General features: G+C 41.4%; 1 protein-coding gene across 1 annotated transcript in view; it reads right to left on the bottom strand.

Moving 5' to 3' along the window:
* neurl1aa (neuralized E3 ubiquitin protein ligase 1Aa) overlaps window positions 1–17,429 on the bottom strand; it is a 76,535-nt gene extending 59,106 nt beyond the window's left edge. The window contains exon 1 of the mRNA XM_076728289.1: window positions 17,334–17,429. Within this exon, the coding sequence (XP_076584404.1) occupies window positions 17,334–17,415 (82 nt within the window). The 5' untranslated portion in view covers window positions 17,416–17,429. The remainder of the gene's footprint in view (window positions 1–17,333) is intronic.
* Between the last annotated feature and the right edge of the window lie 1,808 nt (window positions 17,430–19,237).

The raw sequence follows: 19,237 nt of genomic DNA on the forward strand, positions 1-19,237 counted from the left end.
ATAGTGAAGTGAGTTGTACTTACCTTTACAGATTTAACCCCTGGCCACTGCCACAGCTGTTTGAAGAGTCCGCCATATTCTATCTTTAGAAAAAATCCAATCATTGCCAATTTGCAATGAGTCTTGGGATAGGTTGGACCATGAAGGATCCACCCGCTGGATCCTCCAAATTCAGGACAAGAAGGCCGCATTTCACGGCTGAATCTGAAGGAGTCTGAAATGGGACGGCCTTCTCGCACTGCTGGGATGCGTTCGGTCTTCAAACACAGCCTTTGAAGGATGCGGCCCCTGAACTCACACACAGCTTGTGTCTCTCCGTCTCCTCTGTGAGCATGCAGGCAGGAGAGACAGTGAGCCTCTGTGGTTATGTGTCTGTCGCTCTGAAACCTTCTCACGATTCTCAGGAATGCGTTTTTAGGTTAGTGCAATGCAATATCATGAATGTGCCTCAATTGTACCTCAACACTGATATTTGTAATATGACACTGTAACATTTTAAAATCTCATGTCAAATAAGAGGAAGCCTCAAAGCCACTCCTTCATGGAAAACATAGTTATTTGTGTTAAATAGGCCTTTTGTGCACACAGGACAAAGTCTGAACATCAGGCCATGTTCCAGAGCCCTAAGCATTTCTATTTATCCATGCTCTTATTTATCAGACAGTTCCACTGGTTAAGATGTCAAGGTATAGCTTCATCAATATATACAGTAAAAGCACCTCTGACATAAGCCCCCTTCATACATGCAGTCTGTCCCTGACATGTTCCTGCATGGGCTCATGTGTGAATGGGAGCAGGGATCAATAAATCTTTACCTTCTCTGTTCCCACCTCAAGACCTAAGAAGGGAAAAAGCTGTGTTGTGAATGGAAGCAGCAGCATTGCAGGGACAAACATGTAAAGAATTCCATCCATCTGACCAAAAGATGTTTTCATGTGGAGCGACTCAGCTGCTGATGTATTTGAATCTTCTTTATGGTTGGCTTGCTTGATAACTAATAAGAAATACAAGTTCTTTTATTTGAACTGCCGCCTACATGAACATCTGGCCTTGCCCCCATCTTCTTCTTCTTCTGTTGAGCTTTATGGCAGTTGACATCCATCAGTGCACCTCCACCTGCTGGAGTGTCCCTTGCCCCATGTGTGCTCTGGCCTTGCACTGGCATGTGTGAAAAGGGAAATGTTCCTGAATGTATGTGTGAATAGTAAAAATCATTAGTGGTGCCTGAAAAGTTATTCCAGTTATTTATTGGAAACCATGTTTGAAAGAGGCTATAATCAACAGACGAAAAGTAAAAACAGAAGACAAATCCAGACAATCTGGTTCAGCTAAGAACTCTGTCCTTCTTTTTGATCTGTTGGCTGGCTTTCAAGCTAAAGAAAATCTTTTTTGTTTTCATCATCATCCTGCTGCATCCGCTGTCTTTAAATAATGTTTTTCTCATTCATTTCCTTTTCATTCAGTGTTGCTGTTTGTAGATACAGCTACTTGCCGCTCCTCCGGATTCTCCTGAGGGTCCCATTCTTCAATGCCCCCTTCCCCCCGTCCTCCCAACTCCTCATTTCGGCAACAAAATCACTTCATAAATTCACTAGAATGCAGAAAAACAGCCTCTAAAATGAAGAATCTGCTGGATACCCTGGTTAGGCTTGGTCTCCTTATTTAGGATGATGTGTGGAGGCTGGCAAGTATGCTGATCAACCATACTTACCCATCACTAACCATTATTATTGACTTGCTTTTCATCTATTAATGCTTTCAGATTGTGAATTTGGCTGCTGAACTTTCTTAACAAAATTCTTGGCTGTCGAGGAGTGATGACCACGACTCCTGTGGTGGGTAATCTCGCAGAAGGCCTCTCATACAAGGCACTGACTTTCCAGATATCGAATCTCGCCGCAAACTAAATTGAAAAGTTGGCAGCCCTGGCTAAAACCTTACATCTGATACATTCTGTGTGTTTCTCTGAAAAAACTCAACAACAACAACATCTCTGCCACTTGACGGTATGCAGTGATCCAGTACAGAATCCTCTGCTGTCCTCATGAAGTCAACAACGAACTCACAGGAACTTAATCTGCACACAACTGAAATGGTCAATCTGCAAATGCTATGCAAATGTTTTACAGTGTTACATTAATTTTTCCTGTTTTGAGATGATCACACTATAGTCACGTTTTACTGCTTCTCTGTTTTTCAAAAAACCAACAAACAAGCAAACAAACAAAAAAAATCTATTTTAAATTTGGTGTAATTCACCCTTTTTAATTAAAAAATAATCACTTTCCGGGCACAATCTTCTCAATGCTAGTATGCAGCACAATGCAAGGCATTACTTTCTTTCCTGATTAAATTGTCATTTTGCCAACATTTTCTTCCACATAACTTCTGTAGAAGCCATTTTTTATAATGGTCTTTATTAATTCAGTTTAAAATGAAAATGAGTTTAATTTAATTTAAGTAGACAGTAAATTATGAATTGCATTATGTTGCGAATATTAAGGAAAGAAAATTGTTTATTTTGTCTCTAGTTTGAATTTATCTTAGTAATATTTGGTTATGGGTGGAGTATCCAATTATATATGGCCGGACGCACAGGTGGTATGGTTTTTCCCTTTTGTTCCTTGAAGGTGAAGAAGAGCGTCACGGTAAATGTTTTTTGACCGTTTTTTTTTGTTTAATTGTTTGGTAATCAGTTACGCCTTTGGACTTTTTTGTTGTCATGGATCCGCACTAATGATGAAAGTGTGAAACAAATGAGAAAATAAAGGACGCTAAGAACGGATCCGTGAGTTCTAAAGCTGTTTTATATTGTGAACGGTGGATGCGTGTCAAAATCACGAGACTGCTCCTGTCACCTAAGTGGCAATTTCATTTTCGTGGGAAAATTGTCACTACACTTTAAGTCAAAAAACTACGTGATCAAAGACTGTTTTATGTGATCGCTCCGAATGAATGAGGGCCCGTGATGCGGCTCCTGGATCAGCTGATCGTTTTGAATGAATGGATCGGACTTGATGGTGGCGGAACAATGGATCACAAAGGCGTTTCGCATCTGATCATCAGAAGCATCTAGTGACCTTTTTGTGGACTTATGGACCGATTGTGCGAAAACTTTGGAGTACACGCAAAGATGTCGGAGGAGACCGCTGATGACGTTGCGCTCGCGGACAAGAGTGCGGAGGAAAGGCTGCGTCATGGCATCAACGCGAGGAGAGTTAAACTAAGGCAACTCACGCAGAAATCCAACCAAATTGAAGATCTTTTGGCAAAGGATTCCAACTATAAGGTAATACAAATAAAAATGAAAGATTTCAAAGCTGTCTTGGAAACATTTAAAGAGCTCAATAAGTCTGTACAGAACTTATTAAATGAAGAAGAGAGAATCACTGATCAAGAGTCATGGTTTCAGCCAAGGTTGACAAGATTTCAGGAGTTTATCCAAAAGGTTCATGTGTGGAGTAAAAATGTCAAAAGCCAAATGGAAAAGTCTTTAAATGATGAAACAGATAATGAAGGGTCCGATATGGAAAGTGCATCAATGGTATCAAAATCAAGTTTATGCTCAGGTGTGTCTACAGCATCTTCTGCCCGCCTTAAGGAGGAAACAAGGAAAGCAGAACTGGAGGCAAAGGCTGCCGTATTGAAACAAAAACAGGCTTTGGCATTAAAGGAGACACAACTGAGGGCCGAGATGGAGCAACTTGATATTCAAACGGCCATAGCAGTGTCAAATGCAAAATTAAAGGTCTATGAGGAATATGACTCCCCTGAAAAGAACAATGCAATGAACGAATATTTTGATGAAGCTGTAAAATCATGCGGCAAATCAAATGTTCAAGATGATAATCCTGTTTGTACTGATCACACTCAGCCTTCATTCCCATCTTCTGGAGCCAGAACAAAGGTACAAAGGCCACATGAGCCCAGCACAAAGACCAATGCAGTTCTCAGACAACCTGCAGATAACACCGATGAGTTATATAATGTGATGAAAAGACAAAATGATATAACAGAAATGCTTGTGAGACACCAGCAATCTGCTCGCTTACCTCAGCGAGATGTTCCTGTCTTTTATGGTGATCCACTTGATTTCAGGTCTTTTATGAAAGCCTTTGAGCATGTTGTGGTCTCAAAAACGGACAATAATGCTGATAAACTTTTCTTTTTGGAGCAGTACACAAGAGGTGAGCCACATGATTTAGTAAAAGGTTGTCAACACATGCCTTCTTCCCGTGGCTATGTAGCAGCAGTGCACCTGCTGGAGGACCACTATGGAAACCCTCTCAAAATTGCAACAGCCTTAATGGAGAAGCTTTTCAAGTGGCCACAAGTTAAATCAGAAGACGCTAAAGCTCTTCACAGTTTTTCACTCTTTCTTGTGAACTGTCGCAATGCTTTGGAGGACATAGATTATGTGGAGGAGTTGAACAATCCAGCCAACATGAGGATTGCGATCTCAAAACTGCCTTACAAGATGAGAGAAAAATGGAGATCCTTGGCCTTTGACATCAAGGAAAGGAAAGGAAGCAGAGTGAAGTTTGTGGATCTTGTCATCTTTGTGGACCGAGAGGCAAAAATCATGAATGACCCCCTCTTTGGAGACCTGCAAACAACAGAAAGGAAGGACAGAAAGATGCCTGTCGTGGGGAAAATGACAAAAGGGGATAAGCCAGGAAGAAGTAGTTTTGCCACAAATGCATCCCTTTGTAAAGAGTTTGGAAATGAAAATGTGATTAAAGCCAACACACACATTTTGTCCAACAGCACTGCCCTCACCAGGCCATGTATGTACTGCAAGAAGAACCACACAATGGCTGAATGTCACCAAATTGCAGAAAAGCCTCACAAAGAAAAACTGGACATCTTAAGAAAGAATGGCATATGTTTTGGTTGTTTATTGAAAGGACATTTGAGCAAGGATTGCAAAAAGAGAATGACCTGCCAGGTGTGCTTTCAGAAACACCCAAGTTTGCTGCACATCTACAAAAATGAGAATGTTTTAAAACAAACACACATTGGTTGTCAAACAGAAGGCAACGGATGTCAACAGACAACTTCAAGTGCACTTGTGAGCTCAAATCATGTAGCAACTCCCTATAATGGGGCCGGAGACAATTGCATTTTGTCTATTCTTCCAGTTTATGTCAAATCAAAAAGGGGAACAAAGATTGTGGAAACATACGCTTTTTTAGACCCTGGGAGTTCAGGGACCTTCTGTACTGATGCATTAGCAAAACAGCTGAACCTCCATGGCAAGGAAACAGAGATCGTTTTGAGCACAATGAATGCAACCAAAAGAGTAAAAGGATGTCTTGTCAGAAACCTGGAAGTCTGTGGAATTAATGAGGATAAATATGTCGCTCTCTCAAAGGTTTTTACTCAGAGGAGCATTCCAATTGGAAAGGAAAACATCCCTGTTCAGGAAGATATAAAGAAATGGCCCTATCTTGAAGAAGTGAAACTTCCACATATTGATGCTGATGTTGGTCTACTTGTTGGTAATGATGTTCCAGAAGTTTTTGAGCCCTGGAAAGTAATTCACAGTAAAAAGAATGGACCATATGCTGTCAAAACTATTCTTGGATGGACTGTCAACGGACCAATCAGAGGACAGGAGGATGATGAGAAACGGTCCATTACAGTAAATCGGACATCGATCGACACCATAGAAAGGATGCTTATGCAACAATATGAGGTGGACTTTCCAGAACGTCACTGTAATGAAAATGTGGAGATGTCAATAGAAGACAGAAAATTCATGGAGTCTGTGTCAAATTCAGTGCAACATAAAGAGGGACATTACTGTATGAAGCTGCCAACAAGGGACCCAAGAATCAGGATGCCAAATAACAGGGATGTAGCAGTTCAACGTACACTCACTCTTAAGAAAAGGCTCAGCAGGAATCCTGACTTCCATACAGAATATTCTGCTTTCATCACAGACATGTTGAACAAAGGCTATGCTGTCAAAGTGCCAGAAACACAATTGAAGAGGCAAGATGGGAAAGTATGGTACATTCCACATCATGGAGTGTACCATCCAAAGAAAAGGAAACTGCGTGTTGTGTTTGATTGTGCTGCGCGTTATCAGGGAGTATCTCTCAACCAAAAGCTGCTTCAGGGCCCAGACCTAACTAACACGCTTATAGGAGTTCTGACTCGCTTCAGACAGGAGAATGTGGCGATGATGGCCGACATTGAGGCCATGTACCATCAAGTGCGAGTTCCGGAAGAGGACACAGATCTTCTGCGTTTTCTTTGGTGGCCAGAAGGAGATCTGACTCAAGAACTGTCTGAGTATAAAATGGTTGTCCATCTGTTTGGAGCTACTTCTTCTGCCAGCTGTGCAAACTTTGCTCTACGCAGAACTGCGGAAGACAACAGAACCTGCTCATCGCCTCAAGCTGTGGAAACTGTGCTGAAGAACTTTTATGTGGACGATTGCTTAAAAGCAGTGAGCAATGAGAAGGATGCTGTCATTCTAAGAAGAGACCTCACAACTCTGTGTGCATCAGGAGGATTCAAGTTATCAAAATGGACAAGCAACAGCCGCGCACTCTTGAAATCCGTGCCCGAAAATGAAAGAGCTAAGGAAGTCAAGGATTTGGATCTCGCGAAGGATGCTCTTCCCATAGAAAGGGCACTCGGTGTGCTATGGTGCGAAAACACTGATTCGTTCAAATTTAGAGTCATCATGAGGGAAGAGCCAGCAACAAGAAGAAAAGTTCTCTCTGTTGTAAGTTCCATATATGATCCTCTTGGATTTCTTGCTCCTATTGTGCTGCCCGCCAAGATCATTCTTCAGAGACTGTGCAAAGAAAAGATTTCCTGGGACGAGAAAATTCCCCAACATATTCAGCAGGAGTGGTCTTTGTGGATAAATCAGCTGCCTCAAGTGTCCAGCTTCCAAATGACCAGGTGCATTAAGCCGACTGAATTTGGGAAAATAATTGAAGCTCAGCTCAACCACTTTTCAGATGCCAGTGAGAGTGGTTATGGAACAGTGTCGTATCTAAAACTGACAAATGATAAAGGCCATGGTCACTGTGCGTTTATGATGGGAAAAGCCAGAGTCGCCCCATTAAAACAAACAACAATCCCTCGTATGGAGCTTACTGCAGCAGTGATGGCTGTAAACTTGGACAAGTTGTTGAGAAAGGAGCTTCAGATTGATCTTCAGGTCTCAGCATTTTGGACGGATAGCACAGCCGTGCTAAAATATATTGCAAATGAAGCACTGCGGCTGAAAACCTTCGTTGCAAACAGGATCGCAGTCATCAAGGCGGCTACAAATGTGGAGCAATGGAATCATGTGGATACTTCTCAAAATCCAGCTGATTGTGCTTCACGGGGACTCACAGTGGAGCAGTTTTTAGCCAACCAGACCTGGACTGAGGGGCCATCATTCTTAAAGGATGCAAACAGAAAGACAATGGATAAACATGAATGCATGGAGCTCTCTGAGGACGATCAAGAAGTAAGGAAAACAATAATGGTTCATTCAACACTTACAGAAGATGTGTCTCCAGTGGGAAAATTAATAAGTCACTATTCCAGCTGGTGGCGCCTAAAGAGAGCCATAGCCTGGATTCTTAGGGTCAAAGGTCACCTGATGTCCAGAAACAACACAAGAAATGGAGCTGATATTAAGGCTTCATCACACCAAGGACCTCTGACTGTGGAAGAGTTGAACAAAGCAGAAATGGAGGTTGTTCAGTATTGCCAGCGTCACAGTTTCCAAGCTGAGATTTCAGCTTTAGAAAGAGGAAAACAGACGCCGAAGAGGCAAAGTCCAATCTACAGGCTCGACCCATATCTTCAAGATGGAATATTGAGAGTTGGTGGACGATTAAATAGATCTGCTATGCCAGAGGAATCAAAACATCCAATAATTCTGCCAAAGGATGTTCATGCCACGAACCTGCTGTTAAAAGACATACATGAAAAGACTGGGCATTCTGGCAGAAATTTCATGCTTTCTCGTCTTCGTCAGCGATATTGGATTCCCTCAGCTAATGCAGCAGTGAGAAAAGTTCTGTCTCGTTGTGTTGTGTGCAGAAAACATCATGCAAAGGCTCAAGATCAGAAAATGGCAGACCTGCCAGTGGACAGACTGCTCCCTGACAAACCCCCCTTTACTGAGGTAGGGGTTGATTATTTTGGGCCCATAGAGGTCAAAAGAGGTCGCAGTATCATCAAAAGATATGGTGTGTTGTTTGCTTGTCTAACAACACGTGCTCTGCACATTGAAGTCTCACATACACTGGACACAGATTCCTGTATAAATGCCATCCGACGCTTCATGTGTAGAAGAGGACAAGTGGCTCTTATCAGATCCGACAATGGCACAAACTTAGTCGGAGCTGAAAGAGAACTAAGAGCTTCTCTACAGAAGATGGATCAAACCAAAATACAAAACACTCTAGCAGAAAGAGGGATCCAATGGATTTTCAATCCACCTGCTGGACCACACTTTGGTGGTATATGGGAGAGGCAAGTAAGGATGGTAAAGAGGATTTTAAAATCGGTGCTTCATGAACAAATAATAGATGATGAGTGTCTGCAAACCCTTCTCTGTGAGGTTGAAGCTATAATCAATGATAGACCAATAACAGCATCCTCCAACGACCCCAACGACCTCGAAGCATTAACACCAAACCATTTGTTGTTGCTCAAGAAAAGGCCATTGCTTCCGCCTGGGCTGTTCAGTAAAGATGATTGCTATTCACGCCGAAGATGGAAACAAACTCAGTACATGGCAGATTTATTTTGGAAAAGGTGGATAAAGGAGTACCTTCCAAACCTGCAGGAGCGCCAGAAGTGGAACAAGATCAAGGAAAATCTTCAGCTTGGAGACATTGTCATGATTTTGGATGAGAATGCACCAAGAAATTCCTGGCTGCTTGGGAGAGTAATACAGACAAAGATGGATTCCAAGGGTCTTGTTCGTCGGGTACTGGTGAAAACAAAATCAAGCACCCTAGAAAGACCAGTCAACAAGCTTTGCCTCATTTATGAGTCCCAAGACAGCAAAACCAAGGGATAAAGATGGCTCCCTGACTCTCAAAAAATGAAAAGAAAAAATACAAATGAAAGGACTGTGAATAAGATGCAATGCAAATTAAGAAGTAATGGGATATATTATTTAATTGTGAAAATGTATTTGGTTATTGCAATGTATGCAGTTGAAGAGTTTTTGAGTTAATTATAAGACTTCCTGCCTCATAATTAGGGGCCGGATTTGTAGAAGCCATTTTTTATAATGGTCTTTATTAATTCAGTTTAAAATGAAAATGAGTTTAATTTAATTTAAGTAGACAGTAAATTATGAATTGCATTATGTTGCGAATATTAAGGAAAGAAAATTGTTTATTTTGTCTCTAGTTTGAATTTATCTTAGTAATATTTGGTTATGGGTGGAGTATCCAATTATATATGGCCGGACGCACAGGTGGTATGGTTTTTCCCTTTTGTTCCTTGAAGGTGAAGAAGAGCGTCACGGTAAATGTTTTTTGACCGTTTTTTTTTGTTTAATTGTTTGGTAATCAGTTACGCCTTTGGACTTTTTTGTTGTCATGGATCCGCACTAATGATGAAAGTGTGAAACAAATGAGAAAATAAAGGACGCTAAGAACGGATCCGTGAGTTCTAAAGCTGTTTTATATTGTGAACGGTGGATGCGTGTCAAAATCACGAGACTGCTCCTGTCACCTAAGTGGCAATTTCATTTTCGTGGGAAAATTGTCACTACAACTTCCATTCCAACTTCTTCTCTTTTTTAATTGTACAATCAAAACCATTTGTGTGGTTGATATGCCTCTTTTGATCTGCTGCCATATGGAAAAGCTATTTGTTTTGGGAGTCTGGTTGGAAAGAAAAACAACATTTTTTTTTTTTTTTTCAATTTTTTTAATCATTTTAATCATGAGGTCACATGAGGACAAGGTACTGCCTCTCCAAGTCAGTCCATTTTCCAACCACACTGGCTCCACTCTGCAGAGCGACTCACCACAAAATGCATTTATGTTCTATTTCATTTGATCCTAGCTGAGTAGCAAGATTTGATCTAGCATGAATTAGGCTATTATCATTGCCACACCGCACACGCAATTATTGGAATACATGCAAAAATATTTCCATTGCACAAATTATTTGATACAACAAGGGAAAAGTTTAAATTTTGTCAACATGGTTCCATCTGAATAGACTGCTGTTCGGAGCATCAACATATTATTGAATACTATAACTATTTTTAAAAAACACAACAAAATCCAAAGGGCACAAAATAAAAATCAAAGCAGGTGGATATTGTGCATACTAGACACAAAGCTGCATTGACCTGGCGGGAAGCCCTCGGCCAAAAATGAACTGTGGGTCCCCAAAGACGCCCCAGTCTGCCTGTAAGCAAGCACGTAACGCAGCAACTGTCACAGATTATGTCACACATGAACCCGATGTCTCCAGATCTATCTGTAATGTGACTTAGATCCTTTAAGCATATAGATAAATGTGTTTGTTGCTTGAGTTTGAGAGTTTTATGACCCTCAGCAGAGCCAGGAGGCCTGTGTCACCATGCATATTAAGCATATATTTGATCCCAGTTAGAAATAGTAGATCACATTTTGTATATGTGTAACCAAAAGTGTCCAAGCTGATTTCAGCTGCTTTAATAACTTCAGTGGCAAAATGTAGAAAAAGCAAAAAAAAAAAAAAAAATAGTGCTTAGAAAATCACACAACTACAGAACCATCTGGATGTCAAACACTACCGCTGGCCCCTGTGACCCCGCAATTCACCTTGATCCTTTTATATGAAAAACATTTCTAAAATGTGACACGGTTTTGCACCGTTCTTGGAGACTTACATGAATCTTTGACCCAAACTTAACAAGAGTGCTACCTGCATCTATTGTGAGGTTTCCATGATTCCCAGACCTCGATGTGCATGTATAAAAGGCAAATGATCATGATTTCAAGCAGAGATTAATTATTCCACTTCTTTGCTTATAATAGCTGTGGAGGCAAGCTGCTTGTCCCCACATCACCGTAAAAGACCATTAAACACACATCTGTCACTGTGCATACAGGCAGGCTGTATAAAGTTCCCTTGGATAACAGTCGCAAGGCTTATGATTAACAAAATGCCATAATTCTACCCTGGTTACCATAGCGTAAGGGCATGGAGATGAAAATTTTCACCAAAGCTATAAACTAAAGTAAGTATAGAGCTATTATATTAATACATGTTTGACTGTGTCACTCTTCTAGTAATACAAATGCATTATTTGATCAATTCCATCAATACATGACATGAATACAGTATAATATAACAGGCTGTTGTATTTTCAAGAGCAAAACAATGCATCATCGCCACCGAGGCACTCTTAAGCAATTTCAAAACACATTAATAACAGTCTTGTGATAGCTCCTTGCCTTTGCATTGTCTTATATAAGCATGACACATCGTCTAACCTGATGAGCTCATCTAGCACAGGCGGCTGTCTGACTTATATCTAATGTTTACAAAGTGTGAACGGTGCAGTCCAGAGCCCGAGGTGCTCCACTCCTCCCAGGAGTGACAATGTGCCTGTATCACCTCTCTGTATTAGTGTTTCTTATTTAGGCAGGTGTTAAGGATGTTCGAAAACACTCCAGGCAGACAGCTGTACTGTTGGTGCCACGTTGCATAAGCGAGGTCAGCTGTCACATAAAGAAAACAGAGAGGCCACTGCTACGGCAAGAAGTGCAGAGAATGGTTGAGATGTTTTCTGAATATTTGCTGGGGTACATTATTAGTTCCTTTTGTAGTTATGATTCCATTTGGCAGTGCTTGAAATATGGTCTCAGGTTCCCTAATTACTAAACAAATACAGTATAATTAAATTTAATGACCACTCCCCAAAGAGTAAGAACACTTAGCTCTGATTAGGCTTTGTCCTAAGTTCATATGACTAAAAGTTTCCTACTGCAGCTAAACTTTGAAGACCATTAATTTCACCAAACAAAGCAAACAAAGAGGTAGGTTCTACTCATGTTGCTCCTACTCAGCAGAAACTCCTAAATATGGGCTAAAGAACACAAACTCCAGCAGACAAAGCTGAAATTCAGCCTCCATAGTTAAAAATAAACAATGCAGAGCAGATTTCACTTCATTGATCTTTTTGCCTCTGGGGTGCGGCAGAACTAGCTGGAAACACCACACTGACTTATTAAAGTTGTTATAGCCTCTGTGTTAGCAAGCAGTTGCTCATTTACTCATCTGGCAGACATAGACTAACATTGTGATTCATTTTGGGTCATGTTACTGGCCACCTGATGAATGTAAGTTAATATTTGCTCTCCTTTTTGCTCTGCTTTGCTCTCCACCAGCTCCTTAAGACAGAATAAATGCTCCTCTGTGTCTATCTGCTTTGGTGCCAGACAGCCAGACAGCTAGCGTATAGGAGCTAAATACAATATGCACATTGTGGTGTTTAGCAGCATGAGCAGCTGACTTGGAAAAAAAACGACAGTAATAATATAATACAATTGGCTATTTTAAGACGAGGTACACACTGTTGGTTTGTATGCCTTGTTATGGAACCACTGCAAATACATAACAGGTGGTGAATTTATGTAACTAAATGGTGTGACGACAAGGCTAGCAGTGTGTGATCACATGGAAGTCGGAATAATGGCAGGTTTGTGTGTTCTTCCCATCCTGTGTATGTTGTGTGGAAGTAGCATTATCAGAGCTGCGACTGGAAACTGAGTGGGAAGGTTGAGAGCAGGGATTTATGGGCTACTAAACCAGAACGAGTGACCACTTTCACATCACATGAAGTCACTGAACTACTGTTAATCTAAATATATAGAGTGCTGCTTAAAGCTGAATGCAATGCTGAGATCACAAGCCACAATTTGTATTTCTATTAGAAAAAAAAAAAAAAAAGAAAGTTCACATCGGCCCTGTCACTATGGTAACTGAGGTACAGTATGTGTGGAAACATTGAGTCGTGATGAGGCAAATTAGGTTGGAGCCAGCACATGTGTGAAGGTTCGTCACCCACATTTTACTGGCTGGAAGCTGGGTCAGTTTTCACCAGTAACTGGTACATGTGAAATCAGTGATCTAAACTTGTGTTTGTGATGGTTTTCCATATTCACACAGAAGCTCTAAGGATGGGTGCTGTTCTATGCTGCACAGATTATTGAGCTCCTTGGAGGAAATTTGTGAGTCACTAATATGTACTGTACAGTCTGTGAACTAGTCAGCACATCGGTTTGTATATATGCAAGTGTGTGTCAGTGTGTGTATGAGGTAACAGCATGCCCTTGTGGTGACCTCGCAGCAGTATCATAGAATGAGCTGAACTGGAGTCAGTTTGCTCAAATGAAAAGGCGATGATGTACAGCTCAGACTGGCTGTTCGGCTCCTCACTCCTGTCTTGTCTAAATGGACTGTGTCACAACTCAATGAGGCAAACCAAGCCAGCCTATAAAACACTTCCCACAAAGGCATTTCCTGTCCTGTCATAGGAGCTGTGAGGCAATCAGGATGAAAAGCAACTGCACAACTCTGAACTCTTCGTCTTACCACTGCCATTCAACAGTATTCAGAGTGGGTGGTTTGCTCTCTCTCTCTCTCTCTCTCTCTCTCTCTCTCTCTCTCTCTCTCTCTCTCTCTCACACACACACACACACACACACATACACACACACACTGTTAAAGCATCCTTGAGGAACACATCAGATTAACTCATATTCCTGGTTGGATAAGTGTTCTCTCTGACATTCTGAGTGAGGAGGTGTTCATCTCTAAAAAGATGAAGGGATGGCCTGGAACTAAACTGTTGTTTACCCAAGAGGAATTACTCCACATCTTGTTCGGTGGTGCATTCCCCATGTCTGCCTCTGTCTTTGTCTAGCATTCACTGTGTTTTTCCAGGGAGGCACACACACACGCACATTATCACACCACACGTCCTCTTCTGCTACATCTGTTTGTGCCTCAGTATTTCTTGTCTCTCTGCATGCACCTAGAGTGAACATACGGCAGCTTGTACTTTCTAACATTATGTTTGTGTCAGCAGCTGCGACTGAACACCATGTTCAAGAGCATTTGGTGATGCAGCGTCCCTGAGGATGACTCTGGTCTAAACGCTGTCCCACTACCTCTCTGTCACATGACCAGCTGTGCTTAGTGGCATTTAAAGCATCATAGATTATAATACTGGTGAGTGTATTAAATTGTCACTGAAGAGGAAACAAAGGTCCAGTTCATAAACCAACTGCCATACTAACAACATCATACTGTCCTTTCAAATCATTGAAACTTGATGTTAGAAGTAGCATACAGTACATTGCTGGCAAAAAAATGAACAAACAAATATTTTGTATCTTGTCTGCTCTGAGTTATGTACCATTTTCAAGAATTAGCTACAGTCTTCCAGTCAGCATGCCAGAATGTAAAAAGACTCCATCACAAGTCAAAGTCCTGCAATGAAAATCATACTTGCATAAAAATACCAAATTATTATTGACAAAAAACTAAAGTATCAAATATTAAGTCTTATAAGTAACGCAGCAAAACATCCTCTGTTAGCGTTGTGTTATTACATATTATTTTATGTGTGTTATAAAACCACTGGAGCACTGTGAAAAGTGTAGCTTACTTTAAGAAGTGTGAATGTCGGTCACTGCTGAGATCATTCAGGTCTACTGCAAACCTGTTTGGTTGACTTGACTTGCTTGTCACTAATACCAGCTCCAGTACGTTCTCCCTGCTGCCAACACTTTCTGTACAGACCCAACAGCTACCTGTACGCCAAAGAATATCAGTAACATGGCTTGAGGGTATTGGGCATCCTCTCTATGATCACAAGCTGCACAATTAACACAGGAAGTAAAGTAAAGCACGCCATCGAGTCATCAGCTCTTGTGGCTTAACTGGTCCACAAGAGGTCCCAAAACCCCCACAAATCCTGAGTACATACAGATGCATAATAAGCACTAATGCACTAATGTGTGTGTACTGTACTATTTTAATACCATAGTTAAACCATCTGTTCATTCCAGCGATTGCATTTTTAGAAATGCACATATACATGTTATGTTGCCGCCATATATTGAGCCAATTATTCTTTAATCTTTTTGTATATGAGATGCTAAAAAGATATTCACTTTGACAATATGTGAGAAAAAACAGCAAATCCTCTCAACTGGGAAGCTGAAACAAGAGGCTGCTCAACACTTTTTTGTGACTAATCAACTTATCATTCTGTAAAACATACAATTTATATAATAACATCCATATTGCCCACCTCTAATCTGAACTTTACTCTATCCAAGAAATGATTATGGAAACTCACTTCTCTTACAATAGTAGTTCGCTATCATAACCCCATTAAAACAGCATACATGCACTACAAAGACATGAAGGAGCTGCCTGGAGCACAAATATTACACCGTATTTCAATATACTTTTGTGGTTTATGTAAGAAATGAGATGAAGATTGCTCTGACAATGTATGGGAAGTCATCACCACAAAGCTGAGTCAGCAGAGCTAAGAGAAGGCCATTTATCCTGCTGAAAACAAATGAATGTCTGTACTGAAGAAGTGAGTGTGAGATGTGAGTTGGAGGGATGTGTGTGTGTGTTGGGGGGAATATAAACTGCATACTGAGTGCATGCATCATCTCCTCATCTGAGTATTGATCTGCAGATATCTTTGTTCCACATCCAACCAATCGCCGCACACTGTCCAAATGCCAGCCTAATAAACTGGGATGCAGAGCAGCACAAACACATCCCTGTCCTTTCATTACTGAACGGCTGCCAGTGACGTTGTCTGGCCCTCATCCCAATCAGCCATCATCTCCCGCTGATAACACACTCTGAAAACCATCACCATGGGAACTGTTGCACATGTTATGGGTGGTCGTCAAGGAAACCTGGCTGAATAATGGTCCCTCTTCTCTCATGCATCACCTTGCCTCTCTTCGCCTGACTCACTTGTTCTGCGCTGTGTTCCTGCGATGTGAAAATAGCTGTGCGCTCTAAGAAAGTGTGCTCGAGATAGAGGAAGAGGATGTGAAAGGGCAAACCGTGTAATATGGTGATTATCCTGATGACAGCTCCTTTTTAAACTGCTCCCCCAGGCTCATTTTCCCTGCTGTAATCCAGATGTAAGAGTGGGATCAGGATGGGAGGGTGGGTGTGGAGGTGGACTTTTTTTTTGTACTTTCCATGACTGTATTACACATGGAAGTCTTTAAAAGGGCTTTGAGGTTAGTTATCCACTGGTTTTTCAAGTAAAGAATAAACAGTTGAAGATCAACATTGGATGAGGCTGAACACAGACCCCGAGGTGTCCCAGAAGCCCCAGGTTCACTGTATGCCAAATGGTTTTAGGTTATTTGATTATCTAGTCACATGTCCCACTCAGCCATTAGAGTGTGACAGTGAGTCAGAATGCTAAATCCAGTCATCATAATTAAATATCATCGACACTTGATTTTCCTACATGTCGCATGTCAAAATGTGTTCCATGAAAAATGTCTGTTGTCTGCTATAGCAGCTATAATGGATTCAGTGGATTGTTATCTAATATCCTCCTATGTCCTACTTCACAGGGGAGCACTGTGTCAACATCGTGCCTTTAGCTCCTGATTGTTTGGCTGATATGGGATATATTCTTACATATCCTTAAAATAAAAATATGATCAAATTACAAAAGATTAAATCAAAACCTGGATCCTCTTTGTGTTGTGTGCACTGTACCTGAAACTTTGAGGTGACAGGGTATGAGCTCTAAACCATGCACAGGGCGGTAGGTGGAAAGTCAATAGGCGCCCAACAGCCAAAGTTCGCCACAGGCACCCTGAGGTTAATGGGCCCAGGGGGAAGGGAGGGAGGAGGGGGATAATAAAGTAAATAAACAAGAGCTCAATAACCAAAGTTCAAAAAAAGCTATGACCTACTGCCGTTTGGCAAGCTGTCACTGGCTGCAGATCAGATCACACCTCACCTACACGCTCCCACCCTCACAACCAGCACCCACCACCACAGCGGCAGCAGCAGGCCGCCTCCTGCAGCCTGAGACGGGAGCTGTTCTTCAGCACCACCTCACAACTGCTGCAGGAGCAACAGCAGCTGCACAATACGTGACTTCAACACCTTTCCACGTGAAGCTCAGTGCACTGCACGCGGAAAGTTCACTATTCCACCAGTGTACTGTTCGGGATGTAGAACTCAAATAAACCAGTCGTCCTTAACCACATGCGCTGAGATTCAGATGCGCACAGTGATCAGTGGCTTGGTTTTGCGGTGTGTTGCTGGTGTTTACTGACCTTTGTGAGAGTTTCGCAGTCTGTGAAAGCCCTGCTTTTGTCCTCTGTGCAGCGTCGATATACCAGACACATTACTGCCCATGACAGGATGCTGACAGTGATGCACCGCGGGTTTGACGGAATTCTGCTTATCCGACGGGTGATTGCTGCCTGAACCCCGCTGAGACAGCTTCCTCCGAAGACGCAGACAAACACTTGGCTCGTCACTGGCTCACAGGAGTGAACGTGGAGTTGCTTTTAATGACGTTCTCCACCCATCACCACAGAGGCAACAAGCAGCAGCACCAGGTGTGCGGAGTCAGAGTGCAGCGACAGTGTGACGGTGCTGGATCCTGGAGGCAGCTGTTGGCTTCTCATCAGCCGAGTTTGACGACTGAATGATCCTCTTCAGCCAGCTCTGCTGTCCCTGCACAGCAGCTGTAATGCTTTATTAAAATCAGTGTCAGAAGTTCATCATACAGCGTTTTTTTTTAAGCAGGGAGTTCTCATATTCCCGTTCAGTGTTGCGGTGACGGTGGAACTTGTGCAGTAGAAGAATAACAGTAGTAAGCAGGTCCGCAGGCCTGACTAACACCTTCACAGGTACCCTCAGCTCAGCCGGGACCACCTGCTGTCCTTTAAACGTGCACAATGCCGAACATGGCCAAGACACACATGTCTAATAAGCGCTTTATCATGGTTCATGAATTGTGTAAAGCTGCCATCTAGTGTAAATCAACAATAAACAACCAAACAAAAGAGGCCACCGACAGTCTGGGTTTGCTTCCCACATCTGTACAACTGATAAAAGTTGTTCATTCTAATGGGAAATTCTAAGGCAGTGTAATACCAGAGGAGTTCAATATTTTTCATTTTTGTTTTGTTGATTAGTGAAAGAACTTTGCTGCAACTCACAATTAAAATAATGATGAATGATTCCATAGACAAAGAGCAGTGGTGTTGATGATTCATTTGTCCTTGAACAAAACGGAAAGAGGTGTCCTTTTTACTTTTACATTTCAGTGAAGCAGTTACAGCTTCACAACTACATCAAAAAACCTGCGTTTATGATATACAATAACATGTTCTGAACAAGTCTAATAATCAAGTACTCGACAGCTGTAGTTACTAGTTATTTTGCAGTTTAGACTTTACCAACAAAACAGTTTACAAAGTGTGCAGCTCTGTCAAAAGTTAACTTCACAACAGAAAGTTAAATGGTTAAAATGAGCTTCATCTCAGCAGCTGCAACGTTAACATGCTGCTCACATGTTAATGCATGAGGATTAATAACAGAATAATAAAACAGGTAATAATATAACACTAACAGGGGACATTTTGCTGTATATAAGTGCAACTTTAAGCTACCTCACTGTCCAAAAAGCAGTGTCTAGTTGGAGCTCGGTTTCACACATCTACAAATTGTTGGCAGTTCCACTGAAGAGACACTTCACTATAACCATCTTAAATGGTTTCATCTAAACAACTGCTCACCCAAACAGCCAAAATTATCAAGTGTTTCACAAAAGGTAAATATAAATGTGTCATTTTTTTTTTCCTTTTCAATCTCATTATTGATCCCATGATCCCTCAGATTTATCTTCTGTCACTTTTTAACACAGGACTAAAAATCTGAACTCGCTCCACCAGGAAAATGCTGTTTTCAAATTGATTTATCTGTGTAACAATAAAAAATCAATCAGAGGAACACTGTTCTGCAGAATACTGTAAGTATCTTCTTCTGTTAACAATTATGTACTTCAAATACTACTGAAATAGTGCAGGATTTTTACTTGTAGTGGAGTATTTTTACATTATTTTTTATAGTTTTTCTCAGATTATGGGAGTACTTCTTTGTTAAGCTGTTGGCATCAGGTGAAGAGAAAAGAGGAAAACCATTTTATGATAAACATTCTGTGTGACCT

Source organism: Chaetodon auriga, chromosome 4 (genome assembly GCF_051107435.1).
Source record: "Chaetodon auriga isolate fChaAug3 chromosome 4, fChaAug3.hap1, whole genome shotgun sequence".
Lineage (NCBI taxonomy): Eukaryota > Metazoa > Chordata > Actinopteri > Chaetodontiformes > Chaetodontidae > Chaetodon > Chaetodon auriga.